The 22,005-nt window shown below is 39.2% G+C and overlaps 1 protein-coding gene across 2 annotated transcripts in view; it reads right to left on the bottom strand.

Moving 5' to 3' along the window:
- Positions 1-22,005, bottom strand: part of DCLK2 (doublecortin like kinase 2) — a 99,684-nt gene that overhangs the window by 31,043 nt on the left and 46,636 nt on the right. For both annotated transcript variants that reach the window (XM_056855502.1, XM_056855504.1), the window contains exons 3-6: positions 13,050-13,152; positions 10,935-11,039; positions 9,359-9,409; positions 2,580-2,674 (exon numbers count right to left, since the gene is read on the bottom strand). In XM_056855502.1, coding sequence (XP_056711480.1) covers positions 2,580-2,674; positions 9,359-9,409; positions 10,935-11,039; positions 13,050-13,152 — 354 coding nt within the window. The remainder of the gene's footprint in view (positions 1-2,579; positions 2,675-9,358; positions 9,410-10,934; positions 11,040-13,049; positions 13,153-22,005) is intronic.

Below are 22,005 nucleotides of genomic sequence, written 5' to 3'. Positions count from 1 at the left end.
ACACATGAAAGTTTGTTCTTTGATTCTCTCATATGCATTACCTAGAATGGCTACACTGCTACAACAGATGTTGTACATAAAACAAATTTCTGTAGTGTACCTGTAAGATGCACTCCCCCAACTTGTTTGTACCACCCTGCATATGACAAAAGAGACAAAACCTGAGTCTTTTGCCCAGTCCACTACCACTCCCTGCACACAAAATACCATATCCTAATGCTATGGGGCTCTCATCAACAGAAGAATGAAGTCCCAAAAATGAAAAGTTCACGTCTTCACAGTGACAAATCAATCTCAATACAACAACCTTTCGTCAGGTATAAACTGAGAGTTCAGTGATAGCTATACTGTTGTGGAGGCTAATTTTTTTTAATGGAACGAATGCCTGTTGGACAATTTCCTAGAAACAAGTGCTGAGAATGCATTTCAGGTACTGAAATAAGTAACTGTTCTAATTCAAATACATGAGTGTTACTCAGAGCCCAAATGAACAAAGCACAGCTTGAGTATATACCCAAATGGCTGCATACTATGTATTATTAATAATGCATACCATTGTACACAAATTTCAGTGTTCAAAGTGTTTTACACACTAATCCTTACAGCAGCCTATTTCAAATGTTAACAGTTGTTTACAGAGACAAATTTCCTTTCTACCTGGATTCATCAGAGGGAAATGCCACAGGGAAAGGGCCCTATCCTGTCTGGGAACAGTTTCCATTTGGTTCCTTACCTCCCAAGAACAGCCTATGTTGACAACCATTACTCCTGCCCTGATATAATATGATGTAAGAGCTGGCATCTGAATTTGCTGGTTTTTCCTTCTAATTCTTTTATTTCTCTTTTGTATAATGTCTATCAGTTTGTAAACCGTTATTATAAATGAAAAGCACCTTGACCATATTGGCAGAAAGGTGGTAGATATATATATGTACATTCATACATACATTCCAACACTTGACCAAATAAATTAACAAATATAACCTAACGCTGAGGAGTGGGCAGTTTGCCCTCTGGCCTAGCATAATCATTAGAGAACCAGTATGGGGTAGTGGTTAAGAGCGGTGGTTTGGAGTGGTAGACTCTAATCTGGAGAACCGGGTTTGATTCTCTACTCCTTCACATAAACAGCAGAAGCTAATCTTGTGAACCAGGTTGGTTTCCCTCCTCCTACACATGAAGCCAGCTGGGTTACCTTGGGCTAGTCTCAGCTCTCTCAGCCCCACCTACCTCACAGCATGTCTGTTTTGGGGAGGGGAAGGGAAAGCTATTGTAAGCCGGTTTGATTCTCCCTTAAGTGGTAGAGAAAGTCAGCATCTAAAAACCAACTCTTCTTCTTACATATAAGGTACAGATTTCCACATTCCCAAGTATCCAGAAAAATGCAACTTAGTACATTAACCAAAAGGAGAAAGATCTCTTCCCACTCTTCCATAGCCTTACTGGGCCTTCTAACATGGTGGTTAGAAGAAGGTTGGATAAGGATCTGGGAGACCCAGGTTCAATTTCCCACTCTGCCAGGGAAGTTGCTGGGTGATTTTGGACCATTCAGACACTCTCAGCTGAACCTACGTGACAGTGCATTTGTGAGGATAAAATGAAGAAGAGGAGAATGTTGTACGCCACTTTATTTCCATTGGGGAGAGAAGTGGGGTACAAATAAATAAAATAAAAATACCACAATTCATGGCTGAGTGCCTCTCAATAGGAAAGTGAAACACTGCTGTTCACAGACAAAGTAGGGGTTTGGTAAGCTCAGGAGACTCCACAGGAATATAAGTGAATTCCCCCTCCCCATTGATTTGGTGGGGATTATTGCTTATGAGTAGTCAAGATGTATTGCATCAGTTAAAAGGAAGCAACAAATCAAAGCATGGAGAGGAAGGTGGCCTGAAAGTGTCACAACCTCAAAGATTTCAGAGTATTCTGGAATGTGAAAGGAAATTTGAATTGAGGAATATGTATTCATCATTCTCCAACTCTCATTCTCCAACCCCCCAGGCGAAATTAAGCATTTGATGGCATACTACTTGGGCACAGGACAAGATGAGCAGCTTCCTTCTCATCTAGTCCAAACCTCAACAATCAGGGCAGATGCAAAACAGCATTAGATTGTTTAGGTTCAGGAACAGGCAAGCAGCCGGTAACTTACTTAGGCCCCGAGTTCAGTAGGCCCAGCATTCAGTAATGTTGTACTGTTGTACTACCGGGGAATTCCTAATTGCTTACCTCCCTCATAGGCCTCCAACTTATTTCTTTGATTGCCAACTCATGGTGACCCCAGCAAGGGGTTTTAATTTCAAGGCAAGAAGCAGAGGTGGTTTGCCATTGCCTTCCTCTGCAGAGTCTTCCTTAGTCTCCCTTCCAAGTACCAACCCTGCTTAGCTTCCAAGATCTGATGAGATCATGTTATGCCATGCAGCCTTGTGTACTAGGTACACAATACATATTTGCTTCAATTTGTATTATTTTAGTACATTATATGTTGCAATTTATTTTGGTTGCTTCTCTACAATTAGAACATTTCAAAGCAGAAGTAATCATTTTGCTGGGAATAGGCCAAGCTATCCGCTACATACCTTGAGGCCTCGGAAACTCCCAGGGCTTGTTGGTGAAGAGCTAGAAGACTTTGTAGATTTAGGAGTAGAAAGCTGGCTGCTGGGGGTTCCATTGACTAATGGGAGTAACCAAGGCAAAGAAAAGAAACAAGTATTACTAGAAATGAAACAAAATCTGGAAATCATGTTAGGAGATACTGTTCTATCATAATATAAAACCCACTCAACTTGTTAGATATCAACAGTGCATATAAAAGGGATGTATTGATGATACACAACTACAATGGACTTGTAACTATCTTAAACACACCAAAACAGTGGGCCAAATCTAGAGGTAAGTGGATGGAAGAATCACAGCTCTTTCCTTTACCCAGTTCCACTTTCTCAATTCCAACTTCTCTCTTCTCGAGTCTCTACTGTTCAGCCCTCTAAATACACTATATGCCTTTTCAGAAGACACTTTTTCAGTGAATGCATGATGGGTGGGAAGCAGGTTTATGTCCACTGTTCTCATCTTGTTAAACGTGTGTAGAGTTTACACACAGTGTGCATGCGTGTAGGCTCTGTCCACACAATCTAATACAGTGAAAAATTCAAATCATGCAGACACTTTGTAGGCATACACACTCTGTTCTCAGGTTCAACTGAAGTTGGGGGTGGTGGGCATGAGCCTGCTCCCCCATAATATGTTCACTGAATTTGACAGGCTGCACTCATCTTCTTAGCACCAGTCTCCCTGCTCATTCAAAACTCAAGGATTCTGCCTCTGCCTTACATATCTGCATAAAATCCCCTGCTCTTGATTTTCCCCTCATAGCCATTCCCATTGCTGGTGGCCCCTTAGTCCCATCTGTTCTACTTTTGAGAAAGCCTGCGTCTCTGAACTCAGACTCAGGTCCCCATTTTCAAAGCAGTGATTCCTTCCTCTATCCCCACTGCACTTTTGCTTTACCACTTTAAAGAACCTCTTCTCACTAAGCTGATGAATTTGCATCTCCCAAACTTGTTTACATAGCTAGTCCCATCTTTAAGGCCTGAGGGAAGTTTTTTTTTTTTTTAATAAATATTTTTATTGGTTTTTAATAGAAAATGGGATACAGAAGGAAAAAGGGGCAGGGGAATAAAATTAAAAGAAAAGAAAAGATATATATATAGAAAGAGAGATAAATACGTGTATTAATGTTATACAACGTTGGCATATCTAATACCGCCCCCTGGTAGGTTGTAATAATATATTAACTTTTTGATAGGTTATATTCGATCTCCATTATGAATCTGCTGTGTCTTATAAAGTTTTGTTATCATTTTTTGGTTTTAATATATTCGTAGAAGGATTTCCATTTATCTCTATTTTGTTTATGAGTTTCTTTCTGTAGTGTTTCAGTTAATTGTGCCATTGTGATATATTCATATGCTTTATCAATCCAAGTCTCGATTTGTGGAATTCTATTAGTTTTCCATAGCGATGCTAGAACTATTCTTGCAGCTGTAACTAAGTATTTTAACATGTCTTGTTGGTCCTTGTCGATGCTGTCTGGAGTTTTATTCAGTAGGTATAGTTCAGGGTCATATATAATTTTGTAACCGAGAATGCCTTCTATGTTCTTGTGTATTTTCTTCCAGAATTTCTGGACTGATTTACAAGTCCACCAGCAATGATAAAAAGTGCCCCTGGCTTTGCAACATTTCCAACATAGACCAGATGTCGAGCTATTCATGTTTTGAATATCACTCGGTGTCAGGTACATCTATGTAACATTTTCAACCAGTTTTCATGAATCCCTTGGCATAGAGTGAACTTGAGATTTCTGCGAAATAGTTGTTCCCATTCATCGATTGTTATAATTTCATTCAGATTTTCCATCCATTGAATCTGGCATGACTTCACTTGTTCATCTTCCGTATCGTATGTCACCAAGAGCTTATAGATTTTACCTAGTAGATGTTGAGAGGTTTTACTTATCATCTGTTCAAACTCTGTTTTTGGCTTCAGTGCTCCCCTGGTTATGCAATTTTCCTTGAATCTTGAGATTAGTTGGTGATAGGTTAGCCATGGCATCTGGTGATATTCCTCTTGTATCTCCAACAACGTTTTAATTGTACCATCTGTTTTCACCAGGTCTTGATATTGTATTGTCCCGTATTGTTTTCTGTCCATTATCATACCGAATACGTTAAGGGGTGCTATCAACAATGATCCGTTAGAACTCAATCTTGGTTTAAGTTTCTGCCAGGTAGTCACCATGTTTTCTACAGTTGGATGACCCTTAATTTCTTCTAGGTTTTTCTTCCAGTTTTCCCCCCAAAGCAGATAGTGTACTCCACATTGCAGTCCTGCAAGTTCCAGTTTAGTATTTCTTTCATTAATCTGCATGATCCAGTCTTTGATCCATACCAATGTTGCCGCTCGGTGATACATAATTAGGTTTGGAAGTGCCATTCCCCCTCTTTTCTTTTCGTCTGTCATGATTTTAAATTTTATTCGGGGGTGTTTCTTGTCCCAAACAAATCTATTGATTTTTCGTTGCCAGGATGTTAGTATTTTATCTGCAATTTTGATGGGTAACGTCTGGAATAGAAAGTTTAATCTTGGCAGGATATTCATTTTAACTATAGCTATTCTACCTAGCCAGGAAGTTTTTAGCCTAGTCCAGGTTTGAAGATCGGCCTCAATCTTATTCCATATCGTTTGATAGTTATGCGTAAACAGGTCTTGATTATCTTTTGGAAATGTTATCCCTAAATACTTTATTGGTTTAGTTGATATCGTACATCCTGAGAGAGTAATTATATTTGCTTCCTCTTCTTTGGTTGTATGTTCCAGAAAAACTTTTGTTTTAACTTTATTCAGTTTGTAACCTGACAGCTCTCCATATTTTTGAATGTCAGTCATAAGCTCTTTGATACTTATTTCTGGTCGCACAATTGTAAATAGAACATCATCTGCGTATGCCTTTATTTTAAATTCTTCTCCTTGTATTTGTAAGCCGGTTATTTTCTGATTTGTTCTAATTTTATTTGCTAATATTTCCAGTGTTAAGTTAAATAGTAGTGGTGATAGAGGGCATCCTTGTCTGGTTCCTTTCTCTATTTTTATGTCTTTTGTTAGTGCTCCGTTTATTAACAACTTAGCCTGTTGATCTGTATAAATACTGGAAATCCAATGGAGTAGGTTGCCATCATTACTGATACTATAAATTACTTGTCTTATAAATTTCCATGACACATTGTCAAAAGCTTTTTCTGCGTCCACAAATATAAATGCCAGTTTTTCTTTTCTGCGTTTTACCAACTCTCTCGCATTGTTCAGAAACCTAATATTATCTACCATATGACGTTTAGGTATAAATCCAGTCTGATCCGGACTGATCAAGATATCCGCATAGGTTAGCAGTCTCTGTGCTATTATTGTTGTAAATATTTTATAGTCTGTGTTAAGAAGAGATATTGGCCTATACGACGCAGGTAGCATTGGGTCAGCCCCTTCTTTTGGAATAAGTGTTATATATGCTTCTTTCCAAGTGTCAGGGACTCTATCTGTCTTACATATACCATTCATTACTTTTGCTAATAGTGGTGCAATTTCTTCTATGAACGATTTATAGTACATGGCTGTAAACCCATCAGGCCCAGGCGTCTTCCCGTTCTTCAACTTCCTAATTGCCTGTTGTACCTCTTCAACTGTAATATCTTGATTTAAAAGAGTTATATTGTCCTTAGAGAGTTGATTAAGATGGTTCTGCTGAATATAATTTGTTATGTCCTCCGTTTGTTCATTCTGTAGTCTTTTCTTATAGAGTTCTTTGAAGTATTCTAGGAAGTGGTGTGATATTTGATCTTCTTTATGTGTTATCTTCCCATTTATTTTTGTTGAAATTATTGCTCTTTTCCGATTTTCTATTTTGATCATGGATGCCAGGTATTTCCCTGGTTTGTTAGCATGTGCAAAGTGCTTTTGTTTTACAAATTTTAGTTTCTTCGCCATCTCCTCTGTGTAAAGTAGATCGATTGCATGTCTGATCTTTTTAATTTCTTTCAAAGTTTTCTTACTGTTTGTTTGTTGATGAATTTTTTCTAGATGTGCCAGGTTGGTCTGCAGTTCTGTCAAAGCCTTTTCTCGTTCTTTTTTATTTTTGGAATTTATAGATATAAAAATGCCCCTCATATAGGGCCTGAGGGGAGTTTTAATCTTAGGCCAAAACTATTTTTTATTTCCCACAACTATGACAGTGTCTGAACATTCTATCATGTCAGGAACATTCTCTTAGACATCTTATCACTTAGCCAGTCTTCATTTTAAAAGGTGCTATAATAGATATTAAACAGTGTCACTAAACTTGATTTTCCACATAAGCAAAATTGTTTATTTCATATGTGTCTCCCTGAAACAAAATGAAATATTTGAAAATCTTTTTCGGAATGTAGTCATGCTGAACACTTTTAACTATGAAGAGCTACAACCGTGCCCCCGCTCCCCAATCTCTATCTGTGAAGATGTTGGGATGTTGGGGGTTGTACCTGGCCAGACATATTGCTTATGTTGCATGAGTACATGACTAAAATAAGATTGCTTTAGAAATAGTATTGTAAGAAGGTCCTAAGGTAAAGGTAAAGGTCCCCTATGCAAGCACCAGGTCATTCCTGACCCATGGGGTGACGTCACAACCCGACGTTTACTAGGCAGACTTTGTTTACGGGGTGGTTTGTCAGTGCCTTCCCCAGTCATCTTCCCTTTACCCCCAGCAAGCTAGGTACTCAGGGCATAAAGACACCAGAGAGAACGTATAAACTTAAAAATTGTCCCCTCAGAACTATCACACTCCAAATTTTATTTTTTTTCTCAATTGCTGCTCTATAGGAAGGGAACCCCTTCTCAGGAACTTTCTGGCTTCCAAACTACCAGTTATGATCCAAGTTAATCCTATCTCAACTATACTCTTATGTTAGAGGTAGAGTAAGGGAGCTGCCATGCTGAGCAAAATATTTTGACTTGCCATTTAGTATGCATGCCAGTTTTCTCTCTTACTCAGTTAACAATGTACATAACAGTGTACTCAATGCATTCTCAGCATGCAGTATAAAAAAATTGGGCTCATCTCATCCAAGTTAGATGACAGCTCAGTTAAGTTCATTTATTTTCCAGAAAATAAGCTAATAGGAAAACCACATTTGCTTATTCGCAAGGCCATATAATAAACATATTGCCACATCTTCACAAAAATGGGTCCATGTATGCCTAGTGAGATGAAGAAAAAAGGAGATTTTTCAAAGAGCAAGATTGTTTTCAACCACTTTTTTTTTATACAGTGCTGTTCCTTCAAGAAAAACCGAGCCTGCCAGCAAGACATTTGGTTTCCATGGAAATGTTAGTTACCACCTACACTGCTTCAGCTGTGTAAAGAATATCTATAATAGGCAACAGAACTTCACTTAACAAGCACCATTGTTTTTGCTGTGTGAATGCCTGCAGTGCTGAACCTGTTGGGCAAGCCAAGACTTCCAAACTAGCTACTCAATTACTTCTAATTCTAATATAGTTGGGGACCTAAACTGATAGTATGACTGTACAGCAATGGATTATAAAATGTTATGTAGGGAATTAGCATTTACTGGCAAAAGGAAGGATTCCTAGGCCCATATCCAAACAATGAAATGGAAGCCCTGAACTAAGCTTAAAAAAAAAAAAAACATACAGCAAAAAGTATATAGTCTTATTTGTCCATTTTATTTCATTATTTTATGTTATTATGTTTATAGGATACTGGCATTTTCCCCAAAAGGTCATCCCCATTGGATGAATTAAATGACAATAAGAAATGCTGATCAGTCTTCAGAATTTTTCAGTTTTCAACAGGCACCATCAGCTGCAGTTTAGAAAGAGGGGTTATCCCCCAAGGAATACAAAATAGCATTTTGCCTAACCCAGAGTACTCCTGAACCTCACATCATACCAGCTGTCAGCCTCAGGAAGGGCTTCCTGTCAACTACCCTGAATTCTAACTACATGTTCAGCTGAACTCAGGGGCTAGAGCTGTGGAATAACTCAGATGCAGCTGAAGCAGTTGAATATACTAGCAAAGTCTGAATCCCAGCAACAACAGCCCTAATAGTGTAAGATCCATGGTAGAACTCTTACACACTTTTTGCGCTGGCGAAGCTCTACCTCCATAATTTTCCCTGTGCTTCTCCCAGTCTGAATAAGGAAGTGATCCAATCTCAGATCTTTGATGTAAAGTGCATTTCAAACCAGATTTGTGTATGGGATCAAACACCAATTTTGTATCACCAGACAACACTTCAAACATAGTACTTGGAAATATCTTACAAGTCAGAGTACTGAGTAATGAACTGATATGCACATGTCTCCAGCAGTATTTAACTAAAGTTTACAAGAATCCTAACCACTGACCAAGTTCTCTAACCGGTAGGGGTTTGCCCTCAAAATCTGAATTTAACTGTAAGGTTTCAGAAACCCCCTTTCTCACCAAGTGTGGATCATCAGCAAATGTTTCTCCTAACACACATACAGGCCCAATGTTGCTTATTTGTTGGTCAAAATACAGTTTAATAAATCTAATTTTACTACACTGTCTGCCGAGGTCTGATTTAATGATAACGATCCCATTTGCTATTACTTTCTGATATCAAACACAGAGACAAGATAATGACATCTTGCCTTAGTTTTGCAAATCATAAAATATACAGTGCAAAGTAATATGTACACAGAAACAGATAGAAGGGATAAAATGAAAATGTAGGTGACAAGGTGGTGTTATAAAGCCTTAATAGCAATGGCTCACCTGGGGATTTTGATGAAGAGTAAGTACTGGAGTAGTAGCCACCCCTCTTTACTGTATTCATTCAATTGACACAAAGGAAAAAGATAGGAGAGAGGTTATTCAAAGACACAAAAGAAAGGAAGGTAAAGTAAACAAATGAAAACAAAATGGGAAAGAAAAATCAACCACAACTTGTTTTCCAGCAAATCTTATGAGTGAACCAATATTTACCTTTTTGTATACTGATCTTTAAAGAAACGTATTCTTAAATTGTGCCATACTGAAACTGGGTTAAAATTGGGTCCTTAGAGGAATGGTAAGGAGAGAGGTAGGCGCTATGTTGCCAACACAACAAGTCACCCAGCAATCAACAAATTGCCTGTATGTTTCAATATTTCTGCAGCTGTCAAGAAACCACTTGTCCCAAAACAACATTTTTGATACTGAAGGAAATAAAGTCGACCAGGTCAGACAATTTAATTATTTGGGTATTACATTCCAAGCTAATTTAAATTGGAAACTACATCTTTAAAATATTAAACTCAAAGTGAAATTTTCAAGCAATACGAAAGTTTTTTTTCTATTCTAGAGGCGGGAACTATATACCTGGTGACTCCCCAATGACTATACGGTCCTGATTGATAGTGGTTGATCAATGCCTTCATCAACCACTAACGCAATTTCTCCATTCCATTGCAGAGATGCCAAACTGTGTTTTTGGGGTAGCTCTTAGAATGGAATTGGATCAGAAATCCCTGGAGGCTCTTGCATGGCAAAGAGCCTTTTAATTATACCATAAGATGCTTGTGTCTAAAGAGGGAATTATAAGCCTTATTGGAAAAGATCAATTTGTGTTCTCTTGGAAAAGTTATTGCAAATAACTGGGTTTTAACCCTAATGAGGTGTACGAGATGAATGAACGTAAATCTAGGGTAACATCCCTTGATCTTAGTAGTACGCAGGAGAGAGCTCAGCAAGTCTGCTCTGTGACCACTCATGGTTTAATCTCCTCTAAGTCCATTCCACAATATGTCTTTAATGTAATGGTATATCAATATAGAAGAGTGTTTATGTTGGCTAGGCTGAATGCGTTTCTGTTTATGGTTACTGGAGGACACTTTGCAGGCATTCCCAATTCAGATAGAAGCTGTGTATGTGGGGATGACCATATAGAGACCCTGGAACATATTTTGCTGTACTGCTGTTGTTGGGATGATTTGAGGCGGAAATATTTAGGGCAACTTTTCTTTAGAAATTTTATACTAAATGGGGCTTACTATCAGAATAGTGTCCTTACAACTGTGGCCTGCATTTGTTCACACTATTCCTGGTTATCCTTGCTCTTCTCATTTGACTTCCCATTGTTAGTTTCAGATTGTAAAGTTAGTTGCTGGAGTCAAGAGCCTAGGATTTTTGCTTATGAAACTCTATATACCGTACCACTGTTGGTGCTATAAAAAAAGAAGGAACTCAAAGTGGGGCAAAATCAGTTGGGAATAGGTAAGAATGAAGCTGCTGCAAGCCATTTTATAGCCATGATACATCATAAATTTAATTGTTAAACCTGAAATGCATTTCTCTTTCTTAATAGCTATACCTGAAGCAGGTGACTTGCTTCTACGGGAAGGACCAGGGCTTTTAGATCCAGAATACCTTGGAGTGCCAGATGAGCGGGAATAAGATGATTTCATAACACGACATTCTGTAAACAAGCAGACAGGACAGTAGAAGAAATATTTCCAGTGAGCAGTTGCTTCCAAACAAAACCACCTACAACAGTACATATTTATCATTTGAATATTTTCACTTCCTACACAGCTCTGCTCAAATGAACCACAGATTTATAAACACACAAATTGTTGGTTCCATTAGAAGCTGGCCAAATGTTCAACTACAAATAATATTTTTACAAGGTTTTTTTTAAAAAACTAGATGTGGTTATTTAACCTGTAAAATGAAAGTGAAGACTTAGAAAACAATTGTCTGTATGCCTCAGCTTTGCTGGCAGAGTAAGTTGTTATGGTACATATGGTGAAGTATGCTGGCATATTGAATGCTTTGTCAATCTGACGGAAGCTAGACTCCTTCCACCTGTTCACACCAGTGTCTTTCCGACCCAGTAGAGTCTACAATCTGTTTCCTTCTACAAAATGATAAATATGCAACAAAAGATACACTGAAGAATTAAACTCAACATTGCTGGAGACTTTGAGTTTCACTGTACAATTAGCGACTTTAATAAGCAATATTATTTAGCACATTTGTTTGTTTTACTAGGTCCTTTCAGAGAGAAGCATAATTATAATAACTGGAATTGCCCAGATAGGCATCGACCTGGACTCCCTGCTTCTGTCCAGCAAGAGATATATCCTAAGTCTAATAAAACAAAGACTAGTTGATCATGAGTTCCAGCGCAAATTTCCTTTAACGCCGCCGATTTGCTCACCTCAATACTTTGGACTTCCACCAAATTTCTATTTAAACTACCTGGACCGTCTTGACAATCCTAAACTCAGGAAAGTCTTTATGCAAGCTACGACTAATTCAATGCCTTCAGCGATCTTCTGTGGCAGATTCCTGAAAACACCTTACGCTGAAAGAGTCTGCAGATGTGGCGCAGGATGTCCTGACTCCCTGTCTCATATTCTTTTGGACTGCCATATTTATGATTCCCCAAGAGGAAACCTAATAAAACCTATAGTTTTGAACTTCTCCTCAAATAATACGAAAATACTTCACAAACTATTAGCTGGTAAGAATCCTAAGACAACCGAAAACGTGGCAAAATTTCTGACGATAGTAGTCAACTGATGGGAATCTAGTCGGAAGTAGAATCACAACATTAAGGAATGATTTATATTAATTTTATTTTACTCTAACTTTTATCCTTTTATATACTGCAGATTGTACTATGCCAATAAAGGTATTTGAAATTTGAATTTGATAATAACTGGAAATTCCAGAAAGAATAATCTGTATTATGGTACGCATACTTCAACTCAACAAAAAAAGCCTGTCCAACAAGCCAGGAAGTGTTCAACTTCAACCAGGAGCTATGTTTTCCACACAGGCAGTGGAAGTGCTTGAACCAAAAGAGGAAAAGAACAGCCTCTCTGAGGGTTGGGAAAACCAGGTGTGTGGCACATGCCAGGAGGAGACCTTGGACAACTGTTGGATGTCCAGAAACCTCAGAGACAGAACAGAGCCCACAGATCAGTGGGGCTGTTCCGGCACAGGGGTCAAGGTCCATACCACAGCAGTAATGTATACAGCAGTGGAACATTCTGATTGTTTGGATTATTTATTTATTACATTTCTACCCCACTCTCCCCAACCCGAAGGTCGGGCTCAGAGGCTTACACAGTCTAAAACAGAATAAAACAATAGCCCATTAAAATAGTTTAAAATATAATTTAAAATAGCCCAATAATGCCCCTCAATGGCGCCAAAACTCCAGAGACAGAACTTTGCAGGTAATAAAATTAATCTAATCACCCCTCAAGGTGGTAATTTCTTGATTACTTTCCATGACAGCACTATGTATTCTTTAGATCTACTGGTCTGAGAAATAATTTCCAATCCAAGTCGTTGGCCTCTTCAGTCATTACTACTACATCACACAAAAGTAGATTTTTGGCAACGATTTCATCACTTAGTAACACATGAACCAGATTAAACAGAATCTTATAATTCATAGCAAGCACATACTTACCACTGTGATCCAGAACAAAATCATCTTGAGCATAACGATATTTTTCAGGCCCACAAGCAATGAAAACATCATCATCACAAAAAAAGTCTTGCAAGCAGGTGATCTAAAGAGGGGGAGATCCCAAAGCATATTAGTTCTTAATCATTAGAGGAAGGGAAACATTTTCACACTATGCTATGTTCCTGCATTTGTATAAAACAGAGTACTGTTTGTTTCTTGGGCCTTGATGTTTACAAATATTTGGCAAAGAGATGTTTCACAAGAAACTTCCATTGGAAAGACTCTAAAAAACTTCCTTACAGATGGCCAGTAAAGAAGCATCACCTTTTAGGACCATCAAGTTTAAGTTACAGTAAATTGCAAAAAAAAAAATGTATTAAAACGTAAGTACAGCTACCATGAATATTATTTTAATTGAGATGCCCAAGGTGAAAGTGCATGTGTAATTATTGTGCTTAATATTTTGAGCAATATTTTCCCTGTTAAGACATTCACAAAAAGCCAGTAAGTAAAATAAAGTATGAGCACTTTTGCATTAGCAAATTTATTTGTATTTCAAGCCTACCCTGATTATCCCTTCACACCCAGAAAAAATAATCCTATACTTCAGTTGCACCAACAGAAGGGCCTAAGGTCTCTTAGACCGTGGTTTCACCCCCAAAGACAGTGAAATGTTTCTCCAGCAAAAACAAGTTTTATAGTTCCCATTTAATTTGACAGAGAGCCAAAAATGTTTGCCCACCCTATTTTCCCCCACTTGTATCTACAATCAGGACAATATATAGAAGTCCAACTAATAGTGCAACCCTAAGGGGTGTGTGTGAAAGGGCTGTGGAAGCAGCATGACCCTGGCGAAAGTGCCACTTGTGGTGCTTATCCCTAACATTTTTGTCCTGCATTTGGAAAGTGCTTATCCCTAACATTTTTGTCCTGCATTTCTATCATACTGGGGGCCTTGAAAAGCTTATATAGTAAGATACAATACAAATTTAAAGGGAAAAAAAATACAACTCAATAGGTTCCCCATGCTAACTTAAAATACACAAGGATGCCTGGCCTCAGTGTAGGTTATACCAGCACAACTCACACAGGGTCACAAGATGTTGAGGGCAAAAGAGCTCATGCCACCAGTCAAACTAAGGGTTTAAGTTGCCTGCAAGGTGGGGAGGGGCAGATGCTTAGCTTCTCCAAGGTTTTTTTTTTTTTTTTTGCTGTTGACATGATTATTGCTGGCCAAGCATCCAAAGCAGTGTTCTGCCTTAATATCTCATTCTCCTCATAGTAGGTCATGAACTCGCCACCTTTGTTTCTCATCTCTGTGCTTGCCTTGCCAAGATATTTCTAATATCACCCCTTAATGCCCCCCAGGCAACCTTTACTGTTGCAAAGTTCTACACTAGCACCAATCTTAATTATAATTAAGACTAACCAGGTCTCCAGTTAATCAGATGATTTAAAATGTCAGTTAAGTAGGGAAGCAAGTAAACCTTTGTCAAAGTTAATGCCAATCAGAGAAGACAGTCGAGAGAAAGCGAACAACATATTTTTCAGCCTATTCTCAATCAACCACGTATAAAAGATAATGAAACCCCACGTTTACTACATCTGCCCTGGCTCTTAGCTATGTCCAGGCAATGGCACTTGCACAGCAAGTGATATCAAGGGAGATTTTTATTTTAATTTGCTGTTATCATGATTGGATCTGGATCTCCTGATATCCCTTCACTAACGCATAGATTTGTAAGTGACAATTTATCTCATGGCATGATTAAACGATAGGCCGCCTTTGAACAGCTTAATGTCAAACAGCAGATGGTCTATTGAAGACTGTAAGAGCCTTATTTGAAACAAAACAAAAAACTAAAAGCAAAACCCAATTATTTCTGAAAGTAAGAACAATTAATATATTTGAAACCATAAGAAATGAGTACAGCAGTCCAACAATGAAGTTTGAATGTATTATGTCCACCATAGTAGTAAACATTGGCTTGAGTACAGGGAAGACTTGTGGTTGCCTGCAGTAGAAAAACACTCAGAATATCAATGACTTCCAGCACTCTTAACGATCATTTGTACAAGGCATTTGAAAGCAGTGCAGTTGTCATGGCAGCTAAACCAGAGATAAAAGCAGGCTAAACTTACAGTAAGACTGTCTTGTAGGCTGTAACATGAGGCACTGAGCTTGACAATAGAATCAAACAAATGCTCAACGACACAACATTCTCTCCACCCAGCATCTGGTTAGCTTTAGCTCATGATAAATGATAAATGTCTACACAGACAGCTTCTTAGGACAAAATTAATCCATTTCAACTAAGCTATAGTAGGACAAAACATTTACATAACCTTTTCTAGTCCGCCTCATCAGCAGGAAACCTCCCCTTCATACAGGGAAAAATACCTCTTCTTGTAAAATCCTCCCCACTCTACCTCCTCTACATAATGCATATGACTTCTCAGAGGATTTATTTTTTAGAAAACAATTTACCCTTAGTCAAGCAATATTACCAGCAGAGAGATTTGAACACTTCCTTTTTATAGAGCAGAAAAAGTGTGTGCACACACGAAAACAACACCAAGAAAAACCCTACACCCTATTCCTTCTTTCAATGCCTACTCTCTTATCTAACACAAATTGTGAACCCCTTTGTTCAGAACAGTGCAAGATGGGTCCTAATTTAGAAGTTACATACCGTATATACTCGCATATAAGCCGAGTTTTTCAGCCCCAAAAAAGGGCTGAAAAAGCCGAACTCGGCTTATACGCGGGTCAATACGGGAGGGGAGGGGGGAGGAGGGAGGAGGGAGGAGGGAACTTACTGCCGCCGCCGAGCCCACGCCGCTTCCTGCTGCCAAGAGCGGCCTGGGGCGGCCTCCTGCAGCTGCAGGGAGGCTGCCCCGGCCCTCGCCCGGCCGCGCCGCCGCTTCTGGCGGCCTGGGGCGGCCTGGGGCGGCTGCCCCGGCCCTCGCCCGGCCGCGCCGCCGCTTCTGGCGGCCGAGAGCGGCCTGTGGCGGCCTTCTGCAGCTGCAGGGAGGCTGCCCCAGCCCTCGCCTGGTTGTGTCGCCACCGCCGCCAGGCCCGCGCCACTTGCTGCCGGGAGCCCAGGTAAGCCTGCGGGGGGGGAGGGGTTATAAGCCGACCCTCGGCTTATACGCGGGTGCCTAATTTTTCCCCATTTTGGGGGAGAGATTAGGCACCTCGGCTTATATGCGGGTCGGCTTATACTCGGGTATATACGGTAGCTTAATTTAAATAAACAAATAAGTAAAGCTGCATACCATTACAAAGCTCAAAAAGAGGAAAGACTGTATACTGATGATATAGAGACATATAACCACTTGATAAGAGGCAATATTATCATTGACTTTCAAGAAGTCTATCAAATAAGCAGTGGCAATATTAAATGGTTTGAATATTTCTAACTTAGGAGCTTCCTGTTTAGATGCATGCATTTAGGCCAGAAAATAAAAAGCTTGACAAAATTTGAGGGAACTATATGTAAAAATCAGAAGATATTCTCCAAAATTCTGGAGACTTTACGCCGAACATTTAGAGCGATGGACTCTGATCTGGAGGAGTGGGGAATCAAACCCGGTTCTCCAGATCAGATTCCCTACTCCTCCACATGAGCAACAGAAGCTAATCTGGCGAACCGGGTTGGTTTCCCCACTCCTACACATGAAGTGAGCAGGGCGACCTTGAGCTAGTCACAGCTCTCTCAGCCCCACCTACTTCACAGGGTGTCTGTTGTGGGAAGGGGAAGGAAAGGTGACTATAAGCCGGTTTGATTCTTCTTTAAGTGGTAGAGAAAGTCAGCATATAAAATCCAACTCTTCTGTCACAATTGCAAAGAATTTGGGAAATATTTCTCGCAAAAAAAAATCTATTGATGCAGGAAAGCTATTGTTTTGCGTGTCTGTGTTTAACAGATGTGTGTGAGGCCCATATACTTCTCTACTTTTCATAATGAGTTGGTCACTGATTTTGAATGCTTTTCCTCATCTCTTCTTGTCCTACCTGTTTTCTGCGTTTGTGCATACTATATTGCAGGCAGTTATTCTGAATGTTAAGAAAATGGCAGAAAGACCATAAAAACAAATGTATCCCCAAGTTATATTGCTGTGTGAATAGGTAAAAAAAACTTAGCTTTCTTTGCATGCTTTTTAACTAAGAAAAAAATATATAAATTATTATTTAATACTTGATGAAAAGATCTTGATATTAAGCTTTGAAACAAAAACTGATATTTACATTAACAAAAAAATCTAAAGGAGAAGTATGTTGGAGAAAAATAAAACCAAAGTCCAGTAGCCTTCTAAAGACAAATTTTATTTATTCCAGTATATGGTTTTGTGATATGGAGCTCACAAAGGCTTATGCTGGAATAAACGTTGTTAGTTGTTAAGGTACCACTGGACTTCTGTTTTTCTTCACAGTAAAATACAGTTCAGGTTGCTGGAAGAGTTTACTCCCAACAATTCCAAATAATACGTCTTTAAATTGACAGATTAGAGAAGACAGGTACAAGTTGTTTTTTTACTTAATACTTAAATGAGTATACAATTTTTGTCCTGGTAAATTAACTTAGATTATTTACCAACAACATTTAAAATACCATGCTGATCAAATACAACATTGTTTCAAATGACAATATTTTTAAAGGGACAAAAACTGAAAACATTCAATATTTCTTAAGCATTCTGATTGTGTATGAGTGTGTTAATTCTGTTTCCCATTTTCCCCTGAAGAATATAGCTTACATGTTAGATTTTTTAAAAACTAGCTCAAAGAATTCTTTGGACTGAATCCAAAGAAGGCCTTGCATAAGCAAAAAAAAGACACTTCCCAAGGGCACGGGCAAGTGGCATTTCCACCAATTGTTCCAGCCCACTCCAGCCCCTAATGCTCCATCTCATGCCATTTTTGCAGGTCACTTACTCTCAGAAACAGCTTTTGGGAGGGGGCTTGATACACTCACAGTTCTCTTGATGAGAGCCGGTACTATTAAGCAATGCACACTGGGGACTACAAGTATGTAAGCAGAGGGTAAGGATTACAAGTGCGTTTGGCTCATTAATCATGTTTTCGCATCTCTCCCTCTCTACTGCAGATTCTGCTGTCTCCAAAAGCCATGTCTTTTGGTTCAGCAATCCTCCAGAATTCCATAGGATGTGACATAATGATTGTAGTAGGAAAGGGGCACTTGGATCCAAGCCACATGGATGACTGTTTTTAACAGTTATTTAGTTAACGTGCTGTCATTTCTAGCACTACCTACAGGAAATAATGGCCCCATTGTTTGCTATAGATAGACCTGGCCTCTCTAGCTGTTTGGTGGTGATTGTAGCCATGTTAAAGTTTAAAGGGGCAGATACACCAACTAACAGCTGTTTGGCAGGACAGCTTCCTTTCTCTTCCTCCCCATTCCTGTACCTCCCAGAAACTGAAGCACTCTCAAAATTCTGGGAAATACATTTTCATTACTCCCATAATTTTGATGGGGTCATTTCAGGTATCCCTGAGACAATCTGAAACAGCTAATTCTGGGTTTAATTTTGGAGTGGGTTATATCCAAATGCTGGGGATTGAACATAGGACCTTCTACATGCAAAGCAGATGTTCTGCTACTGAACCAGAGCCCCAAAGTCTCTTGTCAATAGCTTTTCTCATTTTCCTCTTTTTCAAAAACTCTTGGTCTTTCTGGCAACATTCATAAACCAACTTGATCATTTTTTAGTCTACCTCTTTTAAAGATAACGAGTAATTCACACAAGGCATGTGGGGACCAAATAAGGACAAATTATTTTCCATAGCGATTTATGAGCATAGCCAACAAAATTAAAATTTTACACATGCATATTTTCCTTAATGAAGTAATCTCTACACTGTATTTAAAATACTATGGTGAAATACAATGCAGTTGCAAATGTTACTATAGTTTTTAAGATGACTGCAATGAATCAATATGCATTCTATCTATATTAGTTTTCCATGAAATACAGCAAAGCTTGAGACATGTACCCACTGGATGTGTCTTTGTTCAATACATTTCCTGCCTTCCTACATCTCTATCCTTCCTTTTCTGTTTCTACTAGTAGTACCACTTCAGATTACCTCCTAGAGTCTATATGCCTCTATTATCCTGCTGTTCATTCAGTTCTAACAATTTCATGCCACCCACTTTTGTTTTTCACTCAAATGCAACAGACCTTGATCTTTACTGTGCTGTGAAACTATAAGCATTAAATCTTACAGCCAATTCCTGACCTCCAAGGATGAAAGTCCTTTGGAGGCAAAAGAGGGGATGCACAGGCGTTGGGGCCCCCTGCGCCGGCGCCTGTGCCTCTTACGCCATGCAGAGTGGCTTCAATGTCAGCTGGGAAGCCTGGATGCTGGGTTCCCAGTGCCACCCAGGGATTCTGGCTGGGCCTTCCGCCAGCATCCCACCAGTTCAAAGCCCTGTGCTGGCATCCTGGGGGGCGTTCATGGAGCATACCAGGGGACGGAGCTGCCAGTAGGGAGTTTCCTGTCCTCTTTCGGCCCAGCACACCGGCAGAGAGAATGGCGCAGTCTCGTTGTTCTCAATGGGGCAAAATGCCCCATTAAAAAAATTAAAAGCGGCCGAGAAACAGTTTTGGAGGCACTGCGGAGGCGCCTTGGCCACACTGTCCTTGGCTGCTGAAAGGTCAGGAATGGGCAGTTTGCCTACAATACTGCTACTAATGACAGAAAATAATGTGATTAAATTACTCTAATGTGTTCAGTGAACAACAACTGGAGAATTTCAGTATAAAGACTGTGGAAGTTCTTGACAGTGACATGAATGCCAATATTGCTACAAATATCTATACAGGAACTATTGTAATTCTTGATTTCCTTACACAGGACACTGAACTGCATTTAGTATGCTTGGCTCCCTCATCTCACTGACCCGGACTGGTGCTTGCACAGGGGACCTTTACCTTTTTATAAAGCACCACAGCTCTTTTCACTTATGCAATAAATTCAGCATAATCCCAGATAACTGCATTATTCTCATACATTCTAAAGTCTGCATCTAGGACCCTAAGTAAGTGGACCAGTTCCAGGATAGCTATATTTCTTCCAAGGTGCAGTCACAGAGCAATCGATTCATGAATGTGGCGCCTTCTCAAATAAACAGAAACACAGTTGTACTGTTAGATGACAGATGCTGGATAGCATTTCCTCTTGGAAAGGGGAAGAAAGCCTCAATGGAAACAAGAAAAGTCTTTGACCAGCTGCAGTCAAACACCATGTCAGGGAAGACAGTGAAACTCTCCTTCATAACAAAATCTCATGCAATGCCTGACCTTGCAAGTATTAGCTTCAAGAAAACAGGATACAGTTTAATGTTCTGAAAGAGGAAATGCTCAGCCTAATGGACAAAAGAAAGGAAGCTGGGGTGTACCGCACACCCAATAATAATTGGAAATGTGTTTGCCTGTATATGTGATTTGCTGAGCAATAATGACAAGCAGTTCAAGCAGAAACACTCAGAGTAAAGCAGTGTTCACTCTGCATGCACTACTAAAACAGATCATCAGTAACCTGCTGGGAACAGCATGCTAGATTTAGACACAAAGCCGTCTATTGACTCCAATATGATGAGCGTCAAACCTTCCTCCAGGACAACACTGCTTCAATCTGAGCAGAACAGTTGCTTTGCTGCGGGACTCATTATATCCCCCCCTTTTCACTTATTTTGAAGCAGATGTAAAACAATTGTCCATTTATTCAATATGTGTTGTATTCCATCCTCTGCTTGTTCTGATGTGACGAATATACACATCATATCAACATGCCTATTAAAATTCATGTATTGTTGCAATTTATTCATGTATTGTTGCAAATTCATGTATTGCTGCAACCATCATGTTTATAGTTGAGGGCTGCAAAGTATAAAATGTAAAGATAGTACTAATACAGAAATAGGTCAACAGCTCATTTCCCTTTTCATATCTGCTACCAAATGAACCCAGGCTTGAACTTTAAAAAACCTTAGAAAATAGGATGGAGGTGAAAAGGACATTATATCCCTCCCTGCTGAACAGCTCTCCTTGCTCAGACAGCAGCTCTGCTTACTTCCAAACAATATGTATACTTTGCAAAAGGAACCTGCACAAGGAAGGAAAATGGTAATGCACATTTAATTATTGTTAAACAAGACACTAAAAGCTCTCTATAGGCTGAAACTGAGCAATAAAAAAGCTGAAAAGTATTTGTTTAGAATAGCTAACATGATCTATGCCTAGATAATTGAATTTCAGAAATATAATCTCTATCACCAGTCCTTTCTGCCACTAGCAAGCCCATTCTGTTGTCGAATTTGAGAAATTGCAGGGTGTTAAATTAGGAGGTCAGTCAAAAATTTTATAATGCAATAGGCAGATCAGTTTGAATGCATTTGAAAAGCACTGCATGTTTATCCATGATTTGAGATGCTAGCAAGGGGGGCGGGGGAAGCAAACATTTATAATTAATCTGTTTGAGCTACGACGTGTATGGGCTTTAAAATCAAGTCCCAGTATCCTCAAGAAGAGGACCCCAAGGAAAAACAGTTATTCCAGTGCTTCAAATATACAAATGATTCACTGGCCAACTTGGTAGAGGTATAAGAATAATACAATGCCCCACAGCAAGTAAGGCAAAAATGAGCAATTCCTATCCTTCATGGTCAGCATCACAATCTTAACTCAGGCTGTGACATTAAACTGTAGAAGAAAAAGACTCTAAAGATAGAGTCCCATATCTAAAGCTAGTCCCCTATCATTAGATATTTTGAGGTCCACAAAACCAGGTCTGAGTAGACAGATGCTTTACAATTTCACACATACAAAATACTCAAGTATTTTATTTATTTATTTATTTATTTATAACTGGCTTTTCTTGCCAGCGGGGACCCCAAAATGTCTTATAAAATCACTTCCCCTTATC

This window comes from Euleptes europaea, chromosome 9, assembly GCF_029931775.1.
Source record: "Euleptes europaea isolate rEulEur1 chromosome 9, rEulEur1.hap1, whole genome shotgun sequence".
NCBI lineage: Eukaryota > Metazoa > Chordata > Lepidosauria > Squamata > Sphaerodactylidae > Euleptes > Euleptes europaea.
The sequence above is the reverse complement of the archived record's forward strand: the minus strand, read 5'-3'. Positions and strand labels throughout refer to the sequence as shown.